The sequence below is a fragment of the Euphorbia lathyris genome, chromosome 7 (assembly GCF_963576675.1).
Source record: "Euphorbia lathyris chromosome 7, ddEupLath1.1, whole genome shotgun sequence".
Lineage (NCBI taxonomy): Eukaryota > Viridiplantae > Streptophyta > Magnoliopsida > Malpighiales > Euphorbiaceae > Euphorbia > Euphorbia lathyris.
Genome location: NC_088916.1, coordinates 62,864,064 through 62,891,898, shown reverse-complemented (window position 1 = coordinate 62,891,898; position 27,835 = coordinate 62,864,064). Strand labels below are relative to the sequence as shown.

At 37.8% G+C, this 27,835-nt stretch overlaps 2 protein-coding genes across 2 annotated transcripts; one reads left to right on the top strand and one right to left on the bottom strand.

The window, feature by feature from the left end:
• Positions 1–10,309: 10,309 nt before the first annotated feature.
• Positions 10,310–11,064, bottom strand: LOC136234933 (chaperone protein dnaJ 11, chloroplastic-like). Its single transcript, XM_066024423.1, has one exon. It carries the CDS (start codon positions 11,044–11,046, stop codon positions 10,525–10,527), a length of 522 nt encoding a protein of 173 aa, XP_065880495.1. The 5' UTR covers positions 11,047–11,064; the 3' UTR covers positions 10,310–10,524.
• A 13,245-nt stretch (positions 11,065–24,309) lies between these two features.
• On the top strand, positions 24,310–27,530 carry LOC136201013 (uncharacterized). The gene is made up of 4 exons (XM_065991541.1): positions 24,310–24,511; positions 26,251–26,479; positions 26,552–26,734; positions 26,823–27,530. Exons 2-4 carry the CDS (start codon positions 26,300–26,302, stop codon positions 26,958–26,960), a joined length of 501 nt encoding a protein of 166 aa, XP_065847613.1. The 5' UTR covers positions 24,310–24,511; positions 26,251–26,299; the 3' UTR covers positions 26,961–27,530.
• Positions 27,531–27,835: the final 305 nt, after the last annotated feature.

The window sequence follows — 27,835 nt, the reverse complement described above, 5'->3', positions numbered from 1 at the left end:
GTAGTATTTAATACGACATCCAAATGGATGACATTAGACATTTATTATTGTCATTAGTGTGGCATGAGAATATATAAGTTTATTGATTGTTTATAAATAAATGAATGCTTAAAGAAATAAAAAAATTAAGGATTTACAAATTGATTTTGGAATCCTAAGGATTTACAAATTGAGTTTACAATTCTAGAAATTTATAAATTGAGCTTACAATTCTAAGGTAATAAATAGGGGGACAACACCATTAATTAGAACACCATTAATGTTGTATTTGGTTATCATAAATAATATTGTACATTCTCAATGTCAAGCTTTTTGTGTTCCCAATGAATAATCATTTATTAAGATTTCATGCATATAACATTGATTAGACGGATACAAAATTACTTAAAAGAAGACGTCTTCTTATGTAAAATAAAAACATCCGGGAAAAAATTTTTTATTTCTTGGAAGTTGGTTATATCTTGAGGAAATAGAAAACGTTTTTCAAAGCACAATATTCCAAGTTACAACTGACATGTCATCAGGTAAACCCAATTTTAATATTAAATCACAACTTAAATCATGGACCACTAGATCTTGATCCAATGGCTATTAAACACTCACCATATATGGAGATAATTTAGTGCTCACTGTTAGGCATGAAATTGACTACATTTAAAAGGGGTTAATTATAATGAATTAAGGGTGTTTGTAGTGTTTTAGTACATGAAAGAAGGTCTTATTGGTGTTTTTATGCAGATAAGGAAAGACTTAGCCGAATAGACTGGAAGCAGCCTGTTCGCACAACCAAGAGGAGATTATGCCATTCTTTGATCCAGCGGTCAAACACCGGAACCCCTGATGATGGACAGCGACTAGACGGGAAGCAGGTACGACAGTAGCTGCTGGCAGAAAGGCGGATAAGTGCAGGCGTAAAGTAACAAGATGAAAAGAAAGCTCACCCCTTGAGTGTTCAAGGGTCAAAATGATCTTCAACCACTTTTAGCAATTTTTAGATTTCTGAACTGATTGACTTTGTTTTGTAATATATTTTGTGCGGATACTTTTCTAGTTCCGTTTTAGTCCCTATCCTTTCCTTTAAATAGAGGTAGAAAGGAAGGGAAGGGATCGCATTTTGTTGGACACAAAAGATAGACTTTGTAAAAGTTTTTAGAGCTCCATAAATGGAGTTTCAGAGCTTTGAACTATCTGATTGCTCACTCGCCCGTATGAGTGAGTAATCCCTTTGAATGGGCTCGGCCAGTCGGGGCCGGTAATGTAAGTTTTTTTTCCAAGTCTAGCAATTAATGAATGATGTTAATGCATGAAGTGTTTGTTGAGGCTTTACATTTAAATGCTCGAGCATGTATTCTTGTGTTAGATGAATGATAGGAAACTGCTTTCATCTTCACCGAACTCTCTAACAAACATCCAACCCCGAAGCAGAAATGTTAGGTGGTTTTATCAAGGGTTTTCTCATAAGAAATGCTGTTTCAATCTTAATGCAAGAAAGAACAAACCTTTAGGACGCTACGGGTTTTAGTAAATCTTAGAATCTTAAGAACACACGAGAGTTGACTTAAGTGAGAGTTAAAACAGAAACCTTAGCTTCAGTTGCATCATTCGTGATTTGTTTGGTTGTTGTGAAGCTTGCAGTAACCTGTCCCGCTGTGCTTAGCCTGTTCTCCTTATTATCATTATCAAGCAATCATTTTCACACGTAAAGCAACTTGTTTAGTCATTAGTCGTCACAACTATCAACATCTGTCAATACAAAAGAATCACACACTACGAGCACCCTCTTCACAAAGTATTTCTCATAAACTTTGGTCATCAATCCCTGTGGATACGATACTTGACTTATCACTTTATTACTTGTATCTAGTGCACTTGCTAGAGTCCATTCGGAAGACAACACTCACCATTGAGAACAACCCCATATATATATATATATATTATTTTTAAAATAATATGATTGGTTTTAATTAATTGGTGGATCCTTTGTGATTGAATGGTTATAGAATTTAATCATTAAAGTTAGCTAGTTTAATAAAATGAAGTTTATTAAATGAATGACTGGCATATATATTAAATGGTTGTGAGTATGAACCATTGGAGATGATCTGAGATTAAAGCACATGTACAATAAACTTTTTCAACCATCAATCCCCTATATCCATCCCTGTCCCATGCACACCAAAATTGTGGTTAGTTGGTGAATTTCTTTTAGCTCTAGAAGGTTCCTAAATACTCAACTAAGTATTAAATGTTACTTATCCACATTAAAAGATATATAGTCTGAAATTAATATATGAAAAATAAGAATAAGGTGGAAAAAAATACACTTAACTTAACGTTTATCACCAGAAACAAATTTATTTTTAATGTCTAAAATGATGTAATTTTATTGTTAATGTCGAAAGTTAAGAGCAATTTTACCCATAATATTGGTAAGTTAGTCAATTTCTGATATCATTATAAAACATATGTATTTTGTTCTTGCATATCAGTTGTTACTTAAAAAAAATTTAATTAGAGATTAATGTTTTTAAATTTGGCGAAATATTTGAATTTTTTTATCCAACTCGTATAAGATACATTATACTATATTTTTTAATTTTTATTACGTATAATTATATATTTATGACCTGTTTTAAAATAACCCAATGTAGATGATAATATTAGTCGTTGAGATGACAATTTAATAAATATTAAGGGTGTGTTTGGTACGCTGTAATGCAATGTAATGTAATCAAGATTGTAATGTAATCAATGTTGTAATGTAATGGAATGGAATAACCATTACATTACCACGTTTGGTTAGTAAAATTTTACAATTGATGTAATGTAATTACCATTACATTATCATGTTTGTTTTACTATGTATAATCATAAATTTCTATTTACTCTCTTTTTTTTGGGTAGAAACAGGAAAGAAAAAAACAAACAAAAAACCGAAGAATTAACCTGGGAATAGCCTAGGGAAGCTAACCCCCATAACATCTTCCAAAAGAAGAGAAGATAAGAAATCAGGAGGAGAAGATAAGGTAGCGACGCCTAACATCCGCTCATGCCCATCAGCAGCCAAACAATCTGCAACCCTGTTTTGCTCTCTGAAGACATGGCTGAAACTGATGACGTTAAAGGAAGAGCAAAGACTTCTAATGCCTTTAATTAAATTACGGCTATTAAGACAAATAGCATTATTATCGGAAATCATTTTGATGGCCTCATGGTTGTCCGATTCAACCCGCAGTTTATTCAACCCCAGACTCTTTGCCAACCTTAGGCCAGAAAATATCCCCAAAGCTCAGCTGAAAAGGAAGACCCCATGCCTAAGTTGTGAACAAACCAAGACAGCCAAGCGCCTCCATCATCCCTAAGAACCCCTCCTGCCGAGATTTTACCGGATTTAAGGCACGAACCATCCGTGTTTAATTTAACCTCCCCTTCTCTAGGCCTACACCAACCAAGGAGATGAATATTCCTCTTTTGGGTATAAATAGCAAGGCCATCACCTTTGAAACTGGCCAAAATATTAGAACATTTTTTCAAGAAGAAACCTTCCAAATTAGGAAGAGCAATAATTTTCCTTTCAAAAATCTCCACATTCCTCCAATTCCAAATCTGGTGATAGACAATTGCAAAGAGAATATTACCATGTTCAAGGTTGGCCAACAGCTTCCCACTAACGCCATCAGCAAACTAGTCAACATCAGAGTGGGCCAAGAAATTTGAGAGCACATGATGAGGAAGAACTTTTGACCACACCTGCTTGCTCTTAGTACAATCCCTAAGAGCATGACAAAGAGTTTCCACATGGCCCCTGCATCTGCTACAAACACCGGAATCCACCAGATGTCGTCTGTTCTTCTCTGAATTAGTTAGCAACCTATTTTTGACCCCAAGCCAGAGAATTCTTCTAATACGGTAGGGAACTTTTAAAGCCTAAACACTCTTCCAGACATCAGAGGTGGATCCCGCCCCATTCTGATTGAAAGCCTCATAAGCGGATTTACAGGTATAAGCACCGTTATTAGTCAACGCCCAACAATGCCTATCCTTATCTTCCTCCATATTACTAATCTTAACTCCTCTGATTTTTAGGAGAATATCCAGATTAAAAAAGGATGCAAATTTATCCCAAATCCAATCCCCCTCAGCATCCACCACATCTGCAACCCTCCAATTGCGGACATTATCAGGAGGAAGGGAAATACACTCTTCTAAAAGGGGTTTACCACTAATCCACGGGTCATTCTAGAAACTGATAGATTTGCCATTTCCCACCTCCCAGCCAATCCAAGAGCATAACTCTGAAAAGATAGAACTAAGGCCTTTCCAGAGAAAAGAACAATTACCAACTCTCTCTTTGGGCCCCCCAAAGATTCTATCTTTTCTATATTTCCCACAGAGGAGACGGACCCAAAGAGAAGAGGGGAGTTGCCACATTCTCCATAGCAGCTTCATTAATAACACTTTGTTATTATCTTTCGCTTGTCTTATCCCAAGACCCCCCATGTTCTTAGGCTGACAAACCTCATTCCAAGGAACCAGGTGGATCTTCTTCCCCTCCGTTGAATCCCCCCAAAGGAAATGCCGATTGATCTTATCCAGATCATTCAGAACAGGCTCCGGCAATTTGCACGCTTGCATAATGTGGTTCGGCACCGCACAATTGACCGATTGAATTAAAGTAAGACGGCCAGCGAGAGAAAGAGTCTTGGCTTTCCAAATAGCACATTTTCCACTAGTTTTGTCAATAGTTTCTTTAAAGGAGGCTTTAGAAACTCTGTCACTGTGGAGGGGAACCCCCAGATATTTGCCTAAAGAACTAGTTAAAGGAATACCAGAAATTTCACTAAGCTTATTGCAAACACTCTTACTCATATTTTTAGAGCAAAGCATCCTGGATTTTTGGATGTTAATCTTCTAGCCAGAAGCAGCACAAAAACAGTTCAGAATGTCCATAATCACACCAATTTGCTCTTCATTTCCTTCTACAAAGATCATAACGTCATCTGCGAAGAACAAATGGGTAATCTGAGGACAGAATTTGTTGATGGAAACAGGGTGGAAAACACCATTACCCACAGCCTCTTGGATAAGGTGAGACAACCTCTCCATACCTATAACAAATAAGAAAAGGCTCATAAGATCCCTTTGCCGGATGCCCTTGGAAGGAGAAAACTCTTCAGACATATCTCCATTGATCAGGACCTGAAAAACAGGGGAAGAAATGCAGGCCTCGATTAATCTCCTCCAGTTATCCGGGATACCAGCTTTCTTAAGACTATCCAGAAGGAAGTTCCAGTTTAAGCGGTCGTAAGCCTTCTCAAGATCCAACTTAAGAGCCACAATACCTTTCCTTCCCTTCTTAATTTTCATAGAATGAACCATTTCCTGGGCAATAACGACGTTATCCATCATCTGTCTACTAGGAACAAAACTGCCTTGATTCTGGCTGATAATATCAGGAAGAATACACCGGAGCCTATTTGCCACAATTTTAGTAACAGCTTTGTATAGCACATTACACAGACTAATCGGCCTCATTTGTAAGAAGGAGGAGGGTTTATCAATTTTAGGAATCAAGACAAGGAGCGTTTTATTCACCAGCTTAATATCTTCCGTACCATTGAACACTCCTTTAATAAAACTATAAACACCCTCCTTCACGGTATCCCAATGCTTGTGGTAGAAACAGGCAGGAATACCATCAATCCCCAGAGCTTTGGTGGCACCAATACTAGAGAAGGCCAGATCAATCTCTTTCTGGTCAATAGGATGGAAAGCATCCCGAACCATACCCTCATCCAAACTAGGAAAGGAAATCCTAGAGAAAGCTTTATCCATATCCACCCTTTCCTCTTTGAACAGATCTTTGTAAAAATTAAAGGCCAAGCGACGAATGTCCTCATCCTCATAGACCCAATCTCTATTTGAATCTTTAATCGCATCAATCCGATTCCTCTGCCTTCTAATAATAGTTGAAAGGTGGAAAAACCTGGTATTGCGATCACCATCTTTAATCCAAGCTTTCCTAGATTTCTGAAACCAAAGGAACTCTTCCTGCCTCAACACGGCTTCCAATTCTTTCTGAAGAGATCTTAGAAGACAATTCAAATTATGATCAAAATGAAACTCCAAATTACGTTGAATGCCTTCGATTCTATTAAGCAGTTTATACTTCCTTCTGATAATGTGCCCAAAGACATTCCTATTCCAACCCATCACATTTCTTCTAAACTCACCTGCAGCAAGGAGGACATTGGAGTGGGGCTGCCAATTATTCTGAACAAAGTTTTTAAACTCAGGGTGAGATTCTCAGGCCACCTGGTACCTAAAAGGTCTATCCCCTTTAGACCGATGGTTTTTAACCAACTGAGCTAAAATAGGACAGTGGTCAAAATGGCGAAAGGGAAGATTTAATACTCTCACTTCGGGAATTCTACTGATAGCCGCAATATTCGTATAAACTTTGTCCAACCGAACAAAAACATTATTGTGCTTCCAAGTAAACTTATGACCAGCGGCTCCCAGATCCGAAAGCCCACATAAATCCATATTCTGTTTATGGTTGAGGCACCTATTCACATAGTGGTTCCCACCCCCTTTTTGATCACTCAGAAGACTAATATCGTTAAAATCACCAGCCACGAGCCAAGCATCAAAAATACTTATACTCATGGAATACAACACCTCCCACAACCTTTTACGATTAGCCATGATAGGGTCAGCATAAACAAAGGTGATAAAGAAGGGTTTATTACCAGGAAGACACATTTTACTATGGATAAATTGCTTATCCATGCTGACAATGTCAATCTGAACACGATCTGGCTTCCAGAAGAGCCAGATCCCCCCAACTCGGCCAGTAGCCTCCGATCTGACACAATTCCAATTACTAAACTTTCTAACCACCTTATCTGCTTTACTTCCACTAATCTTAGTTTCCATCAAAGCAAAACAAGAAGGGTTAAATTGTTTAATTAAATCTTTAACATGGATACGGGTAGCCTTACTAGCCGCACCTCTAACATTCCAAACAAAGAAATCCATCAAAAAGGCAGACTACTGACCACAGGCCCAACACCCTAAGCTAGGTATTTATTCGGGGCTCCTGAGAGCCTTGAGGAGGTACCAGCAGGTCCCATTTTCTCCCAATTATCCAAGGAGTTATGATTATTTTTCTGAATACCTTTCTATTTTTTCATACTCTGTTTATTGACCCCCATGACCTTTCCATTTGAAATATCAACCTGGGTTTTCGGGATACTAACCTCATTGAGCTTCTTATTCCCACCTAAGGTATGATTCGATGAGCTTCCCAAAGCATTAACTCTGGATTCGAACAGGGGGTTAGTAGTCTCAACTTTACTGGCCTTTGGTTCAGCAGATTCTAACCCCGGCATACTAAGCTCCATATGCTCACTTGAGTGATCAGATTCCTGAGCCTGCTCATTTGACAGGACCCCAAATCTCGATCCAGATCCGAGAACCGTATCATTACTAGAACCAGCTTTTAAATTGGGGGGCCTTACCTTGATCACATGGGCAATCTGTAGAGAATTCATCTCCTTGCTAATGTCAGGAGGGTGATTATGAACAACAGTAGCATGAGTCCTACGCCTCACTGACCTCTTCGCCAGCATCCAGGGGCCAAAGGTCCTCCCTTCACCTTGATTTCCCGCTTCTCCATTTTTGTCAGCTACTATAACCTATTCGACCAGCTTTTCTCTCTTAGGGCACCCTTCAAAAGTATGGCCAAACATACCACACTCGAAGCAAATATTATGAATGCCTTCATATTCAATATAGTAAGTCGAATTCTGAACGCAGAATTTAGACAAAAGAGGCTTAGAAAGATCTATATCAATACAGACCCTGGCAAATTTACCTCTCACTGCCCCAATGGTGGTTTTGTCCACATAGTGAACCTTCCCAACAAGACCACCAACCTTGTTAAGAAAGGTTTCACTATAGTATTCAATAGGTAAACTCGTGAATCTTACCCAAGTGAGGATCCTATTGACTGAACAGTCATGAGGATTAAAATTAGGAACCCATGGCCTTAATGCCAGAACATGATTAGAAATGATATAGGGGCCCCCCATTAATAACAACATTGAAGTCCTCCACCCTAGTAAATTTTATCACATAATAGTCATTCTCTAAGTCAGTAATGGTGACTTTCCCTTTCTTAGCCCACTGTGCCTGGATTCTCTGAGTGAAATAGTTAAAACTGATTCGTTTCCCAAGCACAGTTACAATTAAAGCTAACTTCCATTTGGAACGAAGGGCGCGCTTATCTGCCGAGGACAGCCTAATCACCGGGCATAACGGGTCATCCTGCTCTCCGTCCTCAGCATCAGAGTCAGAATAGACCTCATCAGATTCATCTTCTACAATTTCCTCATCCAACTCGGGTTCATCCTCGGCCACCCCCATCATAGTATCTCTCCAGGAGATTTTCCCCAATTGAGTCGCAGCCGCTTGGACTGCCTAACCATCCGCCGGGAATGCCTGGCCACCCGCCTGGGCTGCCTGCCTGCTCGCCTGGAATGCTTGGCCTCCCGCCTGAAACGCCTGGCCGTCCGCCTGGCAGGCCTGCCCAGCCGCCTGGAATGCCAGGCCCCCCGCCTGGACAGCCGGCAAGCCATCGGCACTCCTGCCTGCCCCATCTCCCATCTCTTCTAGAACTGCCCCGGCGCCCACACCCGCACCCAACCCTTGCTCCCCTTGGACTGCCGGCGGAGCCTCCCCAAGACCGACACCGCCTACCCCGGCCCTTGCGACCTCCCTCGGCATCGGATCTGCCCCAACTCCCGCAACCGCCCCTTGCCTAGCCCCCGCCTGCTCACCAGGCGCCGATCTACCTCTACCGCCAGACACCTGCCCACTAGGCGCCGATCCACCCAAGCCGCCTGACCCGAAGCCCTTCCTAGCACCGTCCACGCCCAGATCTGCCCCGCCCCTGCCCCCAGCCGGCAGATCCGACCTCCCCACTCCCTTCTTACCAAACTAAAGTCATGGAAAATTAAAGTCATGGAATTTTCATTACATTCTAATAAAACTATAAAGCGTATCCAAACATTGTACTAGGCTTTTAATGTAATGAGTATTCCATTACAAAGCCCATTACATCTTACCAAACTAAACCTATGAGCTTTTTTTTCACCTTATAAAAAATAAAGAACAGTTATGTGGCTGGTACTAGTAGTTTTTTTTTTCATTTCAAATTCCAAATGTTAGATTATAAATATTTAATTAGGATTAAAAAAAATACTGTTAGCAAATCAATGAGCTACCTGCAAACAGTGATAGCTAACTAACAGCTGAAAATTAGAACTGTGCCAAATAAACAGATGGGCTAATTACAAATCTAGCCCAACTAAAAGGGTCCATTTACATATCTAATCCACTTTGCTTCAATATCACCAAATTAGACACTTTCATCCACTTTGGACAAGAATACCCTTATTTCAATTCATCTTCTTTCTCAGATTCTGAATGTCTTTCTCGTCATCCCAAACGGGCGAAAAGACGGTGGTTTATAGAGAGAAGAGATTTTGTTTCGTTTAACCTTTGAAGAACTAGTGTCTGCGGAAGAGGATTGAGAAGGAAATCTTAAAAAATAAGAAAGAAAAAAAAATATAACAATTGAATTGCTGTGATGTCGCATTTGTGACGAATTCGTCGCAAATGCGACAAGATTTGTCGCATCTGCGACAATGGTTGTCGCATTTGCAACGAAATGCGACAGCAAGTTGTCGCATTTGCGACAAAATGCGACAACGATTGCTGCATTTATGAAGTGGTGTCGCATTTGTGACGAAATGCGACAAATTCGTCATAAATGTGACAACAATGGAGGAAATTGACAGAAAATGGTGGAAAATAGAGGAAATTGAAACAATACCATTACAGATGAAGAAAGAGGCAAGACTAGCAAGAAAAACATGTATATAAGCTAAAAACATACCATTTCTACGGGAATTTGAACATAATACTTCAATAATCACTAACGATTGGTATCAGAAATTGAAGAACATGAACCGAAGAAGAAGAAGAACCGATTGAAGAAGAAAGAAGAAGAAGAATCGAACGAAGAAGAATCGAACGAAGAAGAAGATTCGATCGAAGAAGAAAGAAGAAGAAGAATTGATCGAAGAAGAAGAATGGATCGAATAGAAATATGGGTATTCTTGTCCAAAGTGGATGAAAGTGTCTAATTTGGTGATATTGAAACAAAGTGGGTTAGATATGTAAATAGACCCTTTTAATTGGGCTAGATTTAACAGATAGAACTGAAATAACAAGTACTAAAACAACATAACAAGTACTAAAATTGAAGGCCTTAATTTTGTAATTCACACAGGCTATAAAATGGCGCCTGCTTTCATCATGCATTACTAAAATGCATTAATACTCACAAATCAGACGACGCTGAAATAATTAATCTAAGCTATCCTAATCTATTGATCAACACTAATTAATTACAATTCTGTCAAAACCAGATTGTTTAATTTCCCCCAATTTTCTCTACCAGCACTGATCGGTTTCCCATCTCCTCCGAGAAGATCGGCAAAATCCTGAACCTGCTGCATAACTTGCTACTGTGGCTGCACTCGCTGATTTCATATACGGAGAACTACTCATCGGCCGCGCTTCCCGGAACAGTGAGCGATCATACTCAGATCGTTTCTCCGGATCGGAAAGAGTTTCATAAGCTTCTTGTATTTTCATAAACTCGTAAGCTCTGTTCTCCTTTTCACCTTCAGCTGCCACATCGGGATGTAAAACTCTCGCCAGTTTCCGATAAGCAGATTTGATCTCTCCAAAAGAGGCGCCGTTCTGAATCTCTAAAACTTCATACAACGATCCAGGCGATGCAATGCGGGAGGATGTTCGTTCGGCGGTGCTGTTGGCGCAGGCAGCGGAGACACGGACAGGACGGAAATTGACACGAGAGGGGAGAGGATGGAGTCCATCGGCGGGAAATTTCATGCCGGAGAAATGAGCGGAGGAGGAAGTGAGAGAGGGAATAGAAGAAATGGAAGCCATGGTGATATTTTCTGTTGGATGAAGGATGAATTGGAATATATAGGAAGATTGGGGATTTATTTAACCATGGTTAGTTAGGATTGGTTAAGAGTCGGGCCTTATCCATTAGAAAACTCGGGTGAGCTGACTCAGCGAAACGTCGGTGTAAAAATGTCTGTAACTGACAACCATGCAATAACTGACTTTTGAGTAGGAATATTTTGGAAGTTCCTTTCCTTCTAGAAGTTTTTGTTTCCGCCTCTTACTTTTACACATGTCCAGTTAGAAATTTTATTCTGCTTCAAAATAAATATAGGCCACTCAATTTTCTAGTTGCCAAACTACTAACCAAATTCAAATAGTACCTTTTTTTTTTAAAAGAGCCCAATTCAAATACCTAAAAGCAAATCATTATTGATTTTCTACAACAAAAGTTGAATTTGTTGAAAAAGATATACTTCTATTACACATTTGTGGAAAGGGATAAAAAAAACATTAACTGCGATTTAAATATTAATTATGTAAAGATTAATTATGTAAATAGCGGAAGCTCTGCTTACTAAATTTGAGGTTTGATATCTACTCCGTTAAAATTTAGTTCTTATTTATGAATAATCTGCAAATTTTTACTTTAATTCATATACAATATTTAAAATTACTTCTCTAAAAACAATAAAGCACTATTTACAGTGGTTATTTTTGTGAGAAAAATTAATTAATATTTACTAGTTATTAATATATATGTTCAAAATAGTGAAAACATTTTTGATGCACTTCTAGAGTTTATGTCAGGCTAGAAATACTCGTCTTTGGCAGTATGAGATTCGCACAACAAATCAAATAGTGGCTTATGCCTGCACAGTACTTAATGATTGGTCAGAAGCAAATGCCTTGAGGAATCGGACTGGTACGAGAGAACAGCAGAGCGGAAATAGAATAGTAAGAAATAATTCATCTGCCGGTTGCATGACTTAGCACCCACCATCGGAAGGATTTCTCTCGTGTTGTGTTGATGCCGCATATTTTAACGCTGATGGTCGTGCAGGAATGGGAGCAATAATACGAGATGCAAATGGACAGTTTGTAATGGGGAGATGTGCGAGTCTGTTATGTTGTCCGACAACACGAGAATGTGAGGCAGAAGCTCTATTACAGGCTATGCAATGGATAGAAGCCGATGAAATAAGGAATGTGGTTTTCGAATCTGATGCTAAACAATTGATTGATGCAATAAATTCTAATTTTGTGGATGATTCTGAATTTGGGGATAGGATTATTCAAATACGATCGATTCTAACATCAAATGACTCTTACTCAGTCAAATGGATACGGCGACAAGCAAATGGGATGACACATGTGTTAGCACAGTCTTCTCCTTTATCCACTTGCCCTTCTTTTTTTTAGTTTATTACCGAGTTCTGTTTCTGATTCATTGTTACAATTTTGTCATGATTTGGCTCATTAATTCATTGCTCTTTTGATTCATATATATATATATGGGTTCACTTTAATGGTGATTATACTTTATCACCATGTATGGTTACTATAATATAAGCCATTAGATTAAAATCCAATGGTCTACGATTTAATTAAATTATTTGATATTAAGTTTTTTTTTAATACTTTCCATTTTCCAATATCCAAATAAATGACATGCGGAAATAAATCAGCTTTCCAACGCATGACTTTTGGCTTTTGGTAATAATTGCAATTTTTTTATTGTATTAAATAGCAAAACAGCATGTAATAAATTTCTCTAAAAAAATCATGCACTATAAGATATAGTTATAAGCCATTTTTTTTTCAAACGTATAAGCCATTGTTAAGATAAAATAAAAAAAATATATATTGTTAAGATAAGTTGAAAAACATTTAAGAATTATGCTATCTAGTGTTAAAAAAAATAAGGTTGTGTGGGTTTTTTAAACTCTTTCTAGACACTTAAAATCGAAAATGCATTTCGATTTTTTCCGCTTAGATCCCTTGAGCGTTTTTTTCCGTCTAGGCTGCCGTAAGGCCGCTCGAGAACCGTTTGGATGGTGATCAAAACAAAAAAATATATTTTATTATTATTATTTCGATTTTTTTATTATCATGATTAACTGTCACACTATTTTTAGTAAAATTCGATCTTTTTCTTTGTTATAATTCACTTTCAAACATTATCGCATATTTTTTGAGTAAATTTGTTTACTATTTTTAGATATTTTATTTAATTGTGTTCTCTACTTGTTTTTATGATATCATTGAAAATTTTAAGGACAATATTTCATAGTTTCCAGTTAATTATATTACTTATGAGTACTATTTTTTTACTCGTTTCAATAATATTATTGTTGAAATATTTTTCTTACAAGTTTTTAAGGATATACGTTACAAATAATTATGTTTTTCTATATTAAATCGTTTTATATTACTATTTTTAGATACTATAATACCTATTTTAATTTCATTTATATAACAAAACATAAAAATACAAATATGATTAATCTTCGACTAATTCCCCATTAATTCTCAAGGACCACGTTCGTCCGACTAGTGCCTAATATTTTCTACAAGAGTTTGAAGATTTGTTAGAGTAAAAAATCCAAAGGTTCTTCAACAAGTGAGCTTTAGGTGGATTAATGGGAGGAAACATAACATTAAGACAAACTCCCCTAGTGCATTACATCATTGACACCCGTTTCTTGAAAGACTGGAAAACTCTTAGGCTCACTTTCTATTCCGACATTGAAGATCCAAACAATCATGTTACTTCATTCATGAGTACTACCAACTTATACTCCAAGGATGAAGACATAATGTGGAAAGTGTTTCCCACCATTCTATACACAAACGTTTAAGATTGGTACAGAGGTCTGGCCTTTGAGTCAATCGACTCTTTTGATCTATTAAAAGATATCTTCCTATCCCATTTCACGGCAGCAGCCAAGGTGATAAAGATAAGTTCAGACCTCAACAGCATGCGGCAACGGTCGAGGGAGCTGCTCGTAAATTTTCTTTCAAGATTCCATCACTTGGCCTCCCAAATCAAATGCCTAAACTTGGAAGTAACACACGATGCCCTAGCTCCCTCTTGTGAGCCACTGAAAAAAAAGTGCTTCTATAAGCTCCCTCGCTCCTTCGAGGAGCTCATGGCCATGGCACAGACTTCCGTTCGCTATGATGACTATGACAGACCTATAGGATATGAGGAGCCTGAAAAAGACAAAGTTAAAGGAGACTGCAGGCGCGTGGAGAAGGGGGAGCAGTCCGGAGACTCTAGAGATACCGAGAGAACTAAGCGGGATGAAGCTCATCTGCCATATCTTCACCGCAGAGAAGTGGACCATGCGAATCCAAGATCCATGGCCGAGCTAAGTCGAGCTTTGGTTTGCTCATACTCGACTCGAAAAAATATGTACAAGCCCGAGCTCGAGCTCCATTTGAGCTGAACATCCTATTCGAGCTTGGTCATTAAGAAAGTTATCTAACCGTGAGGAGCTCGCGAGCATCTTGCTTATTTGTTCATGAGTTTTGCTCGTAAGAACCTCGTTAATTATGTTCATGGACTTTGCCTGTGAATAGTTCATTAATTATGTTCACAAGCTACACAGTACAAAACTAAAGTTTCATACAAAACTACGTAATTTTACATTTTCCCTTTTATAAAAAATACTATTATTAGAAAATAGTCAATCCAAACTTATTCACGAGCCTGTTCATGAACATTATAATTGAGGTTGTTCATCAACTTGTTTAAAAATCGATAACCGAGCATGTTCATGAGCTTTCGATCCGAGTTTTACCATGCTCAAGCTCGATTCCTTTACGAACCGAACCTCAAAAAATCATAATCAAGCTCGACTTGATTGAACTGAACGTGACCGAACTTTTATCGAACTGAACATCAAACCCCTCATCTAGTGCTTATAGTTTATATAATATTAAATTAGGCTTAATATATCAATTTCCTTTTGAACTTGTTCAAAAAGCTTGATTAGCCCTGAACTTTCAAAGTGTCCCTGTAGCTGCCTCAACTTGCTTAAAACATAATCAATTAATCACTTGATTGCAAAGAAGTAAACTATATGCAAAAGATGTGTTTCACGTTTTTGCTTCCTTAACTGTAAAACTTCTCATCCCTTATATTAGAACCTTATACCACGACGATCTTGGGCATTTTAATTTTTCAAGGCACATGCAACACACATTTCGTATGGAGCTTAGTTTTTTTTTTTTTGCAACCGAATAATTAATTGATTATATTTTAAGCAAATTGAGGGAGCTAAAGATACACTTCAGCAAATTGATGGAACTATCAGAACACTTTAAAAGTTTATGAAGCTAATCAAACGTTTTGGATAAGTTTAGAGGAAAAATGATATATAAGCGATTAAATTATCTATATATCGAATTGTATTAAAATTGAAAACAAGCAATTCTCACCACAAAAAAATCAAGTAATTATTTTCAAAAGAAATTAAAGTTCAATGAATACTTTTAGTACAGTTAAACTTACTTTTCCAAGGTGTTGTAATTACTAAATTTTAATGAAGACCAGCATCAATCCACCGCCATTTTTTTTTTTCGAGTAATTAATGTTTAGTGTTGGAAGAGATGTACAATACACCTATTTTCAATATTGTATTTATAGTAAATTACACATTTTTTAAGTATACCCACGGATAGGTAATACCCATTGAGAAATAATCCATATATATATATAGGGGAGGGATCAAGTGAGAACCCTCCCTTAGGTGAGAACCACTCAAAACTACGTAGTTTTGAGTGTAAAAATTAATTAAAAAACAATGATGCTGATAGGGTTCGAACCTTGACCTCCTCACTTACAGTCCAAACTACTTACCACTGAGCAATTTGTTTCTCTTGTGTATTTTACCGCGCGCTGATTAATATACCAATGCCCTTGTAGCTTCTATTGTTTAATATTTGATGCATGCACTTATTAATATTGATTAAATTCACATAATAATTATTAATAGAAAAAAACAAATATGCATAATAATTAATTATTAATAGAAAAAAAACCAAGAACATGCTCTAATTTCTTATTTATTTAATTCCTCTATATTTTTGTAATTTATGTTTTAAATTGTTAAGGACGATGTTCTAAATATTGGTACATATGTTCTAAATTTTATAATTTGTGTTCTAAAAATTAAGATAATGTTTTAAAAAAATAGTAAATATATGGGCCATTTTTTTTGTTCAAAAAAAAAAACTCACATTCTAAATAACATAACGTATGTTCTAAAAAAACATAACATATGTTCTAAAGTTTATAGTTTGTGTTCCAAAAATTAAGTATAATTTTCTAAAAAAAGCAGTAGATATCTGGATCGTTTTTTCACTTGTTCTATAATATAATTTATAACTCATGTTCGAAAAAACATAACACGTATTCTAAAAAACATAACGTATGTTCTAAAAAATATGTCGTACGTTCTAACTTCATAGTTCGTGTTTTAAAAGTTAAAATATATGTTATAACGTATGTTTAAAAAAATATATAGTTTGTGTTCTAAAAATTAAGTATAATGTTCTAAAAAATCAGTAGATATCTGGATCGTTTTTTCATTTGTTCTATAATATAATTTATAATTCATGTTCGAAAAAACATAACACATGTTCTAAAAAACATAACGTATGTTCTAAAAAATATGTCGTACGTTCTAAACTTCATAGTTCGTGTTTTAAAAGTTAAAATATATGTTCTAACGTATGTTTTAAAAAATATATTTTCTTATATAACATAAATTACAAAAATATAAAGGAATTAAATAAATAAGAAATTGGAGCATGTTTTTGGATTTTTTTCTATTAATAATTCATTATTATGGACATTTTCTTTCTATTAATAATTCATTATTATGTAAATTTCTTTTTTTTTCTATTAATTATTTATTATTATGCAAATTTAATCAATATTAATAAGTGCATGCATCAAATATTAAACAATAGAAGCCTTGGGGTCCCTCTTCATAGTGACAGGGTGTCCAAAGCCTCTTTTAAAGACATTTTGGACAAATCTAACGGTTTGTGTGCTAGCTGGAAAGCTAATTCTCTTTCCCTTGCAGGTCGCCTTACTTTAATCCAGTCTATCAACTGCGCTGCTCCAAATCACATCATGCAAGCCTGTAAGCTCCCTGAGCCGGTCCTCAACGACCTTGATAAAATTAATCGGCGTTTTCTGTGGGGAGAGTCTAGGGATGGGAGGAAGATTCACCTGGTCCCTTGGAAGGAAGCCTGCCAGCCTAAGAGCAGGGGGGGTCTTGGTATAAGGCAAGCTAAGGACAATAATAAAGTCCTGTTAATGAAGCTTCTTTGGAGAATGTGGCAATCCCCCTCCTCCCTTTGGGTTCGTCTTCTGTGCGACAAGTATAGGAAAGATAGAATCTTTGGTGGCCCGAAGGAGAGGGTTGTCACCTGTTCCTTCCTCTAGAAAGGGCTTAGTGCTGTTTTTGCTGAGTTCTGTACGGGGATTGGCTTGGAGGTGGGTAATGGGAGATCCATTAGTTTCTGGTATGACACCTGGATTGGTGACAAACCGTTGATTGAGGTGTGCATCGCCCCTCCGCCGAATGATCTCCTCTCCTGGAGAATTGCTGATGTGGTGGACTCGGAGGGAGACTGGGTCTGATCTAAGTTCGACTCCTTTCTTAGCCTGGAGACTCTCCTTAATATTAGAGGTGTGAAGATTAGTAATCAGGAGGAGGATAAGGACAGACACTGCTGGGCCTTGACTAATAATGGTTCTTATTCTTGCAAATCGGCCTATGAAGCTTTTACCCCTAATAGGGCTGATCCTCCCTTGGAAATTTGGAAGTCCATTTGGGCCCTCAAAGTCCCCTACCGCATTAGGAGTTTCCTATGGCTGGGAGTCAAAGACAGGCTCCTCACGAATGCAGATAGACACAGAAGGCACTTGGCTGTATCTGGTGCCTGTAGCAGATGCAGCGGCCATGTGGAAACCTTGTGCCATGCTTTGAGGGATTGCCCGAATAGTAGAAAGGTTTGGGAAGGGGTCCTTCCTCACCACATCCTTCCTTCCTTTATGGGTTTCTCTGATATTGACTGGTTCTCTGAAGGCGTTAATGGGAATTTGTTGGCCAGTATGGAGCACGGGGCTATTCTCTTCGCTATTATTTGTCACCAAATGTGGAAATGGAGGAATGAAGAGTTATTTGCTGAGAAGACTATCTTTATTCTTGACCTCCGGTTTTACTTCTCGAAAAAACTCTCTGTTATTACAAAGAGTTTTGAAGGAGAGCCCCTGGTTCACCCCTCCCCGGTTAAAGAGGTCCAGTTAGTTGGTTGGAGGAAGCCCAGGGAAGGGGTTGTCAAGTTGAATACGGATGGCTCCTGCCTTAGTAATGGCAGAATTGCTGCTGGTGGAGTTCTTCGGGATGCTGGTGGCGCCTGGCTGGCTGGGTTTACCCATAACTTAGGTACGGGCTCCTCCTTTACTGCGGAGCTCTGGGGGATCTTGTCTGGCATTAAACTCGTCATTCGCATGGGTGTTAAAAGACTTTCGGTGGAGTCTGACAATTTGGAGGCTATCAACAGGATTTCGGATAGACAGGCTGTTTGTCTTAAGAGTCAGAATCTCATTAAAGCCATCTTGAGGCTTCGTCCTGCCTTCAATTCTCTTACCTTCTCCCATATTTATAGGGAGCAAAACCGCGTGGCGGATCGCTTGGCAGCTGCCGGGCATGGGGGGATGTTAGGTGTTTCTACCCTTTCCGTTCCTCATTCTTTTCTGTTACCTTCTCTTCTTGAGGATAGGATTGGGGTCAGTCTTCCTAGACTGATCCCGGGTTAGGTTTTTGTTTGTTTGTTTTTTTTCTTCCCTTCTTACCAAAAAAAAAACAATAGAAGCTACAAGGGCATTGGTATATTAAGCAGTGCGCAACGTAATATATAAGAAAAGTAAATGGCTCAGTGGTAAGGAGTGTGGAGTGTAAGTGAGGAGACCAAAGTTCGAACCCTAGCAGCAACATCAGCATTTTTAAGTTCTCGCCTAAGGAGTGTTCTCACCTAAGAAAGGGTTCTCACAAGAGCTCTCTCCTATATATATATATATATATATATATATATATATATATATATATATATATATATACTCAAATGTAGGGTCGGGCCGGAATCGGTTGGTCTAATTGAATTTGACATTACACTGTTTAAGTTTACATCAGGTTCGGATCGGGTGAGACCAAAGTAAAAAAAAAAAAAACTAAGGGCAAAGTACAATAGAGGTATGTGGTTTAAAAGTTTACGAATAGAGGTATGTGATATGTTTCTTTTTACAAAACAAAGTATTTAAAGTTACATTATTAAGTTCTGATAAAAATCAAGAACATTTTTTATTTTTTGAAATTACGTTTTACATATTGACAAAAGACAAACTCCAAAATCAAATTTAAACAGTGTAAAATTAATTTAAATATCAGTTTAGTTTATAAACTGTCAATTAGTAAAAAAAAACGTAAAATATCCACCAAATAATTTACTGTTTCGATTTAGGAAGTTGTTCTTTGGGGTTTGTGTTTAGTCAATATGTAAAAATAATTTTTTTTAAGATAAAAATGTCTTTGGTTGTTATTTGAACGTAATTGGGTAGTTGTAATACTTTTTTTTTTGTAAATAAAACATACCACAAACCTCTATTTACAAACTTTTAAACCACATATCTCTATTTGTAAATTGGACAAACCACAAATATTTTTTTTCGTACTTTTTCCAAAAACTAATTTCCAAATTCAGTCCAATCTTAACAACATAACTAATATATATTTATTTTAATGAAAAATAAAAATTAGTTAATTGGTACAATAAAACTCAACAAAAATAATTTTATATAACTAATTTTTTTAAAAAAAATAATAAAAATCAAATAAAGGTAATAAAAGCATATATTAAATGTATATATAGGTCGAGCTGGATTGAGTTCGGGCTTTTAAGATAAATTTCAAGCTCAATCCATTTTATATGCGAGCTAAAGCAAATCCGTACCGGATTAGACCAATTTTCAAATATACATATCCAAATCCAATCCATAAGACTTGTGTTTGGTTGAACTAGACAGAATAGTGGACTCATGAACAGGTCTAATTATTAATAACAATAAACATCTAATAACAATGTAAAATCAAATAAAAATTACATGTAATTATTAAAAAATATATGAATCATTAAAAAAATTTGTAGAAAAATACGTATTACATTAAGGCCTTACTGAATTTGGCCCAAATGAACAATTAGCCATAAACTTATAAAGCGTCTCGTTAATACTTTAAATCTGTTTAAAGTGAGATATTAGACATCTATTAGTGTTTATATGTTAAACATTTTAGATACAAACATCAACGGTTGATCACAATTTTACTAACACTAATAATTAATTATTTAATATATGCGCACGAGTGATCAATGAATAGTAGGAAATGAAGAGGGCATCCGCCTATTTAGTAGGATCGCCTGGGGTTGTGGAGAGCCCACTTTCTCTTTTTGTGGCTTTGCCGAAGTTCTTGCTTTTGTAGACCTAATACGAATTTCAGTATGTTGATAGAGAGCTACTCGCTAGTGAATGTGAATAGAATAATAGTAGCATGCATCCCTCCTAATTGTCAAGGTTTTCGATATATCTTGTCTAGTAAGGCAGGCAGGTACCTAAGCTGTACAACTAAGCCGGATCAAAGACCAATAGCAAGGAAATGCAACCTGATCTATTAGGGGGTTATTAAACTTGCCCAACTGGGGTTATTAAACTTGCATTCTTACTTTGTCTTCTTTTATTACAGTTTGTAAATCATCAGCTTTAGACAGAAAAAAACATTAGCTATTCCTTCCTTTCTTCTTCGTCTTTGTCTTCTCCTTGCTCCAACTTCACTTTCTTTCGAGAAAGTTAACCCTTTGCTCTTCTTTCTATGCGTTTAGACATGTGTTAGCTGCCCAGCTAGCGCATCTTTCTGAATTAATTGAATTAGTTTACATAAAGACAAAGCATGACCACCTACCACTAGTCTTCAGCCGTAAGGGTTTATTGCACAAAAACGCAGGGACGCTGGCTCCCAAAGAAGGAAGCCCAACCAATGTCAGATGCAAAGCCTCGCACCTCATTAAAATCATATTGGCATACTCTCCCAAAAAAAAAGAGCAAACCCCATTGAAGACGAGAGTGAGGTACAACAAGGCCAAATCTGTCCATCGCCCTTCTCACGGAACCATACGTGGACGTTGCCGCACATATAGCTCCCAACCAGCAAGCAGTCAGCCTTTCTCTAGAACTAGAAAGAATGAATGGAAGTGTGGATGAATCGACCTCAAATAGAGGAATTCACTTTTTCTTATCAATAATAACATGATAAGAGCATCCCTCTCACCTTTCGGTGAGATATTAGCCTTAACCTTTCCCATCTTTTTCTTTGATTGCCCCCCCTTTATGCTTCTCAAGGAATTTCCTAAGCTCTTCATTTTGTTTTCGGAGAGGCTTAGATTTCTGTTCAGAATCGAACTGTGCTTGAGCATTTGAAGTCTTTTCGGCCATTGATGGGTGCCGAATCCACCAAAAATAATCCCAACTTTCCCTAAACGAATAAATTGCGATAGAGTAAGTAGAGGTCGAACCTAAGGGAATAATATTGATTTAAAACTTCTAATGGCCTGACAAAATAATTAAATGGGGGTTGAAATTGTGAAACTTATTAAATTAAAGGTAGCAATTAAAAGATATTACAAAAACAAAACAGAGCTTGAATATGGTTTGTGAATAATATTTGGAAAAGTTCAGTTAAGGGGAATCGCGGGATAATTCTTTCGTTAACGATCATTGACAGATAAAATTATATCCTCATCTTTTTGGCCGGGTCAGTTTGAATATTCTTCCTTAATAACGATCTAGTTAAGCACGGTAAATACCTAGATCCTAATCAACAAACAATCTTATCTCAGCGCCTAAGATTTAATTTATTGACAGCTTAAGAATTAGAAGAACCTGATCTTAGTTAATCGTCTCTCAGCGTCGGCGATTTTGGACTAAATTATCTGTTCATTTGACTGAGATAAACCCAACTTGATTCATGTTAATGTCACGCGGAACACGAATTCAGGTTTGTCAGACTTGGATCCGTTCTTCCAAACACGAACCTAGCTTGGTTCAAATAGTCAGTAGCTACTTAGTTCGGTTGTCCTAGGTGAAACTCTAATAAACCGAATCAGCCTTATGATTATTCAATCTAATAAACGATCATGCAGTACCATTCATGGAACAAATAATCAATTGAGAATAATACTCTGAACACAATGAACAAATAAACGACTTAATAAATGAGAAGAGTGAAATACAACGATCTCACGATAACGGAGAAGAATCCCTTGAATTAACCCTTAACCGAAAATAAAGAAGTTAGCTATCAATAGCCATGAAAGTATGTGTATTTCTGCTGGAATGAAAAATGTAAAAACTCATGTCCTCGACTTGGAAAATCCGCCGTTCTTAAGTCTATTACGGCTCCTCAAAATAAGGAATTAAAATCCCTTCAAATTAGCATTAGAATCCTCTTTCAAATTTGAAATTGATTGCCTCCTCATTAGTCTCCTACAAATTCGTGCTTTAGCTGAAGGTCTTGTTCTCAAATTGTCCAATTCGGATCAGGAAAGCAATCCTATTCGAACCAGGAAACTGTCAGCCCGTAACTGCCTTAGTCTTGTGCAAGACTAACTCTGACTCAGACCAATATTTGCCCAATCAGCTCCGGATCACGACCCGACATCAGCTTGGCCCAAATTAAGCCCAGTTTATCTCCCTTTAGTCATCATTGGCCTGTAGAGATGAAAATACAAAAAACAACCAATAAAACCCGCAAAAATTACAAAGCACGACAATTATAAAGCACAAAAGCGGGGTAATTTATTGTTGAATTATGCACTTATCAGCCATTTCGTTAGCTTTAGAGAGGGCTTTCTACTAATTTTTTGAGTTTGTTTATAGTATAGAATTTATTTAATAGTGATATATATTTTAATTTGTTAAAATTCTCTTTTTTTACTGTTATATGGACTAGAGGATAAATTTTAAATGACTAATTGAGGGACATATCAAGTCTAAAGAAGAAATAAATTATACTTTACATATAATTGATTTTAAAAAGAATAATTTATGTAGAATATATCTTATAGGCAAAAAGCATCCTGATGTCCCTGATATTTCATTGTTTGGTGCATTAAGCCCTCGATCTTTTATTTAGACACATTGAGCCCCTGATCTTTTACCATTTGGTGTATTAAGCCCTCGATCTTTCATTTAGACACATTGAGCCCTTGTTCTTTCATATATGGGTGTATTAGGTCCTTCTATAAATCAATTAATATATAGGTTTATTAAGGGCATGTTTGGTGTGACAACAAATGATGTTCTAAAAATAACAAATTCTAAAATAAAAAATATATTATACAAATTAATAAAAATAATTTAAATAAAAAATAAAAAATTTATTGAACACAATAAAACCTTGTTTTTCGATAATTATGTTCTAAAAATAAAAATAATGTTAAAATTGAAGCACATTTTGTGGAAATAAGAAGGGTAATTTTATCAATAACAAGTAACTACAAAAAAACTGTTCATGAAAAGAGCTTTTCGTGAAAAGCTCCAAAATGTTGTAGTGTCCAGAGAAAATATGAAACGCTGCAGTTATATAAACCTAACCAAACATGCCCTTAATAAACCTATATATTAATTGATTTACGGAAGGGCCTAATACACCCATATATGAAAGATCAAAGGCTCAATGTGTCTAAATGAAAGATCGAGGGCTTAATGCACCAAATGGTGAAAGATCAAGGATTTAATTTGTCTAAATAAAAGATCGAGGACTTAATGCACCAAACAATGAAAGATCAGGGGCTTCAAGATGCTTTTTGCCTATCTTATATCGTAAGCTGATATGTCATACAACGAATTATGTATGTAATACTCAATAATTTGACTGAAAAATTATATAAATAAAAATAAAAAGTAGAATAATATTATAGGAATACCCATGCAGTCGAAAATGATGAAATAATAATATTATAAAAAAATTAATACTCGGTGTAGCATTTAATGATTTTTAGATTTAATTTCAAATTATGTGTACGGACCGTGGTGTTGACGTGTAAGCAAAGCATTAGTGAGGTGTAAGATAATATCTAAGCTTATCCTCACATGTCATGGACATAGATTTAGATTACTCGCTGCTCAATATTTAGATTTGCTTGAGTTCATATCCTAGTTTAAGCCGACAATTTTATGATTAATTATCTGGATGTTGGAATAAGATAATTTTCATGAAAATGTAATGTCAATCAAGAAGCATATTGATGACTTGTGGAGAAATTCTGATCAGCTTCCGTTCATGTGGGGGTGTTGTTGGGTTCGACGGGGGAAAGCTCCGATGCCAAAGTCAGTAAGGATGAACAAGAGTGCAAACTGAATTGACAAAGGGTAAAGATGAATGTGTACCTTGATAGCCTGAGACATAGGCTATATATAGTCATGAAGTTGTAACTTCCGGTAACTAGAAAGTCTCCATTAATGTCCCATTAATGGCGGTTACAGGTTACTCTTAAGTTGGCGGTTAGCTAATTGATAGCTCATTAATGGCCTTTATTGCTAGATCGGCCCAGCCGTTCTAATGGCGGATTAAGTGTTTATGGAGATCCGCCTCATAGGTTCGCCCGCGAGTCTCTTTTGGTGAGTCCTTGGAGATTCGCCTCATAGATTCGTCGGATACCTTTGTTTCTATACGCCGTGGTATTCCCGTATTAGGTAACCAACATGTGGCGTTCTTCAGGCGAATATCCCTTTTGATCCTTGGGATAATATCACGATGTTATCAGAAGCCCCCCCAAAGTTCCCTTAAAGTCCTTTAGGGCTTTCGAGCTTCCTTACGCGCCGTCATGATTACTTGCATTAATGAGCACTCTGTTCGATGCCAATCATGGAGTGACACGTGTAGCAGACGCACTGTCCGAGGAGAGAGAAGACGCCTTCTTCATTTTTTCTTTTCTCTTTCTTCCCCATTCGTTCTTCCTCTCCATTTTCCTTTGCGTTTTCTTTGCAGAGTTTTCTTCGGAGTTTTCAGAATCCTTGAAGTTGTATTTTCATGTAAGTTCATCTTCCTCATTCTATTTTTTCTGAATGTTTAGGAGCTCTTCTTCATCCTCCGAATCAACCTCTGAACTTTTTAATTTGACTTATTCCTCGGAGATTGTATTTAATTGGACTACTTCGTCATCCGAAAATTCCTTTTCCTCCGAAGATACGGTCAGCTCCGATTTAGCTGAGTTACACAACTCGGCGTGTAATCGTGATCGAACTCGTCTAGGTAGGAGTCAAAACCTTTCCACTCCGATCACCGGTACTGCGCCGGCCGTAGTTCTTAGGCATTTTTCTGGGACGATGGCCTCCTCTTCTGCCCTACCTAGGAAAAAGAAACCTCGAGCGGAGTCCACTCCGTCTCGTATGAGTGCTGCGGATCTAGCGGATCTGGCGAGTCACTTCCCATGGATAAATAATTATGAGACTCAGTTGGCGGCGGCTCACCAACGGCCCTCCTGTCCGCCAAGCGGATTCTTGTCGGTGTACTGTAGTCATGTGGAGAGAGGGTTCCGACTTCCTCTTCCAAAGATGATGGCGGACATCCTTTCTTACTTTGATATCACTGTCAGCCAATTACATCCTAATGGCTGGTTAGACATAGCTTTAGACTGCTATCTGGCCTCGAACTTAGGAGTAGTGTACACTCCCCGTATCTTCAGAGCTTTTCATAAACCGTCGAAGCGAAAGTCTGAGTCTTTCCTTACCTTTGCAAAATTTGGAGTGTATTCGCCGTTTAGTGGCAAAATGTCCAACGTCCATTGTTGGGACGAAAAATTCTTCTTCATAAAGATAAACGAGGGCGAATCTCTAGGCTTTCCTTCATACTGGAATCCCAAACCTTTGCATATGGCGGGAGATATGCGCATACTGACGAATAGTGATGAGGTAGTGGCGGATCTCATGAAGAGTGTCAAGGCGGAGGCCTGGACATACGCTGACGCCTTAGACTTTATGATGAGTATATCCCTCTGATTTGCCAAGAAGGGGACAAGTTTGTTTACTCAAAGATTGCCCAGTTTGATCAAGGTAACTTTGTGTTTTCTTTCTTTGAACCTTGATTGATCTATTGTTCTTTTTGGCAGGGGTTTATCTAAGGCCAATCACGCTCTTGCAGAGAAGCGTAGGAAGTTAATGGAGGATGAGGCTCGCAAGAAAGATCAAGTGGCGAATCCCCAAAAGGGTGCAGAGAAACGTCTGGCTGATACAGCGGCTGATCCGCCTCTGAAAAGGAGGAAGCCTGCAGCTTCTGGCGGTTCGAAGTTTATGGCGGATGCCATGAAATCCGCCATGCCCGTGGTGGAGATGGCACAAGTAGGTTGTCTTTATCTTTTATCTGTTCGTTATGTTTGGAATCTAAGTTTTGATCCTTACATCATTATGCAGACGGCGAAGCCTGACCTAGGCGGATACTGGTTTGCCAAGTATGGTGTCCAGGGATCCTTAGAGAATGAGTCGGTTATCAATGACCTAGACGAGGCTCTGGGTCAGTTGGGCGAGGTACAGAGGAATCAGAACCAGATTCCAGGATCAACCCACGCTCAAAGGGGAAAGACGGTGCTTCTTACGGTAAGTCCCCTTGCTAGAAAGGTTCTCGGTTTTAGGAAAAGTTGTACCTTTGTTCTTTCATTTTGAAAAAACTGTTTGCCTTTGACAGATGTATACTCGCATTCGCGCTATGGAAGCTGAGCTCCTTCAAGGTGTGGCGGACAGGGCTACTATAGAAAGGTTGGAGAAAGAAATCGCTGATGCCAAGGCGAATGTCGCATCCGCCACGTCCACCATTGCCCTCTAGGACGCCGAAATTAAAAAGCTAAAGGAGAAGATTGAGGCAGATTCCAATGAGCATGAGAACGCTTTAGGCAAGGCAGAGTACATGGCTGGAGAGCAAGCTTTCTTTTACGGCGAACTGATCATGGCGTATGTCCAGCTGGCGCATCCTGAGATCGATTTTACAGATCCGCAGTTCGCCGTTCCAGACCCAGATGATGTTCGCAAATATAACAAAATCCCGGACATCAAGGACTACCTCCGTGACTATGTTCGAAAATGGATGAAGGGACCCATCGAAGAAAGCAAACCCTCCACCGATGTCAAGCTAGTGGACCTAGAGGAAGTACCTCCAAAGGCGGGTGAGGAGCTGACAACCGAGGGCACCCTTCTTTCTGTGGGAACACCTTCTATGGAAAAGGAGGTCTCCTTGGTGGGCGTATCTGGAACTGTTGAGAATGAAGCCTCTCAAACAGGCGCCTCGGGCGAGAAGAATGCTAAGGAGAATACCCCTGTCAATGTTTAGTGTTGTTGTTTGTAAAACTTAAGTACAATTTGTTTAATCCTTATGGTCGCTATTTATTTTACCTTTACGTTTGCGTAAGTAAATATATAAGCTGTTTAGGATTTCTTTTGGAGTAGGTGGCTAGCCATACTCCGTTATGCGAACCTTTGTGAAGGTTTGAAGCTGTTTTATTCCTTTTAGCGAAAGTAAAGCTGCCTTAGGGATCATCTTGCTACCTATCTTTGAGGTGAAGCGATCCGCCTTTAGGACTTGTGAACCCTTCTTTGGGAAGGGAGTAAGAGAGTGTAAAGACCTTGCGTCCAAGGAATGTTTAACTCTATCTCGAATGGTGACTATCTAAGGATAGATCCGCCCATGAGACTGTTCTCCTATCT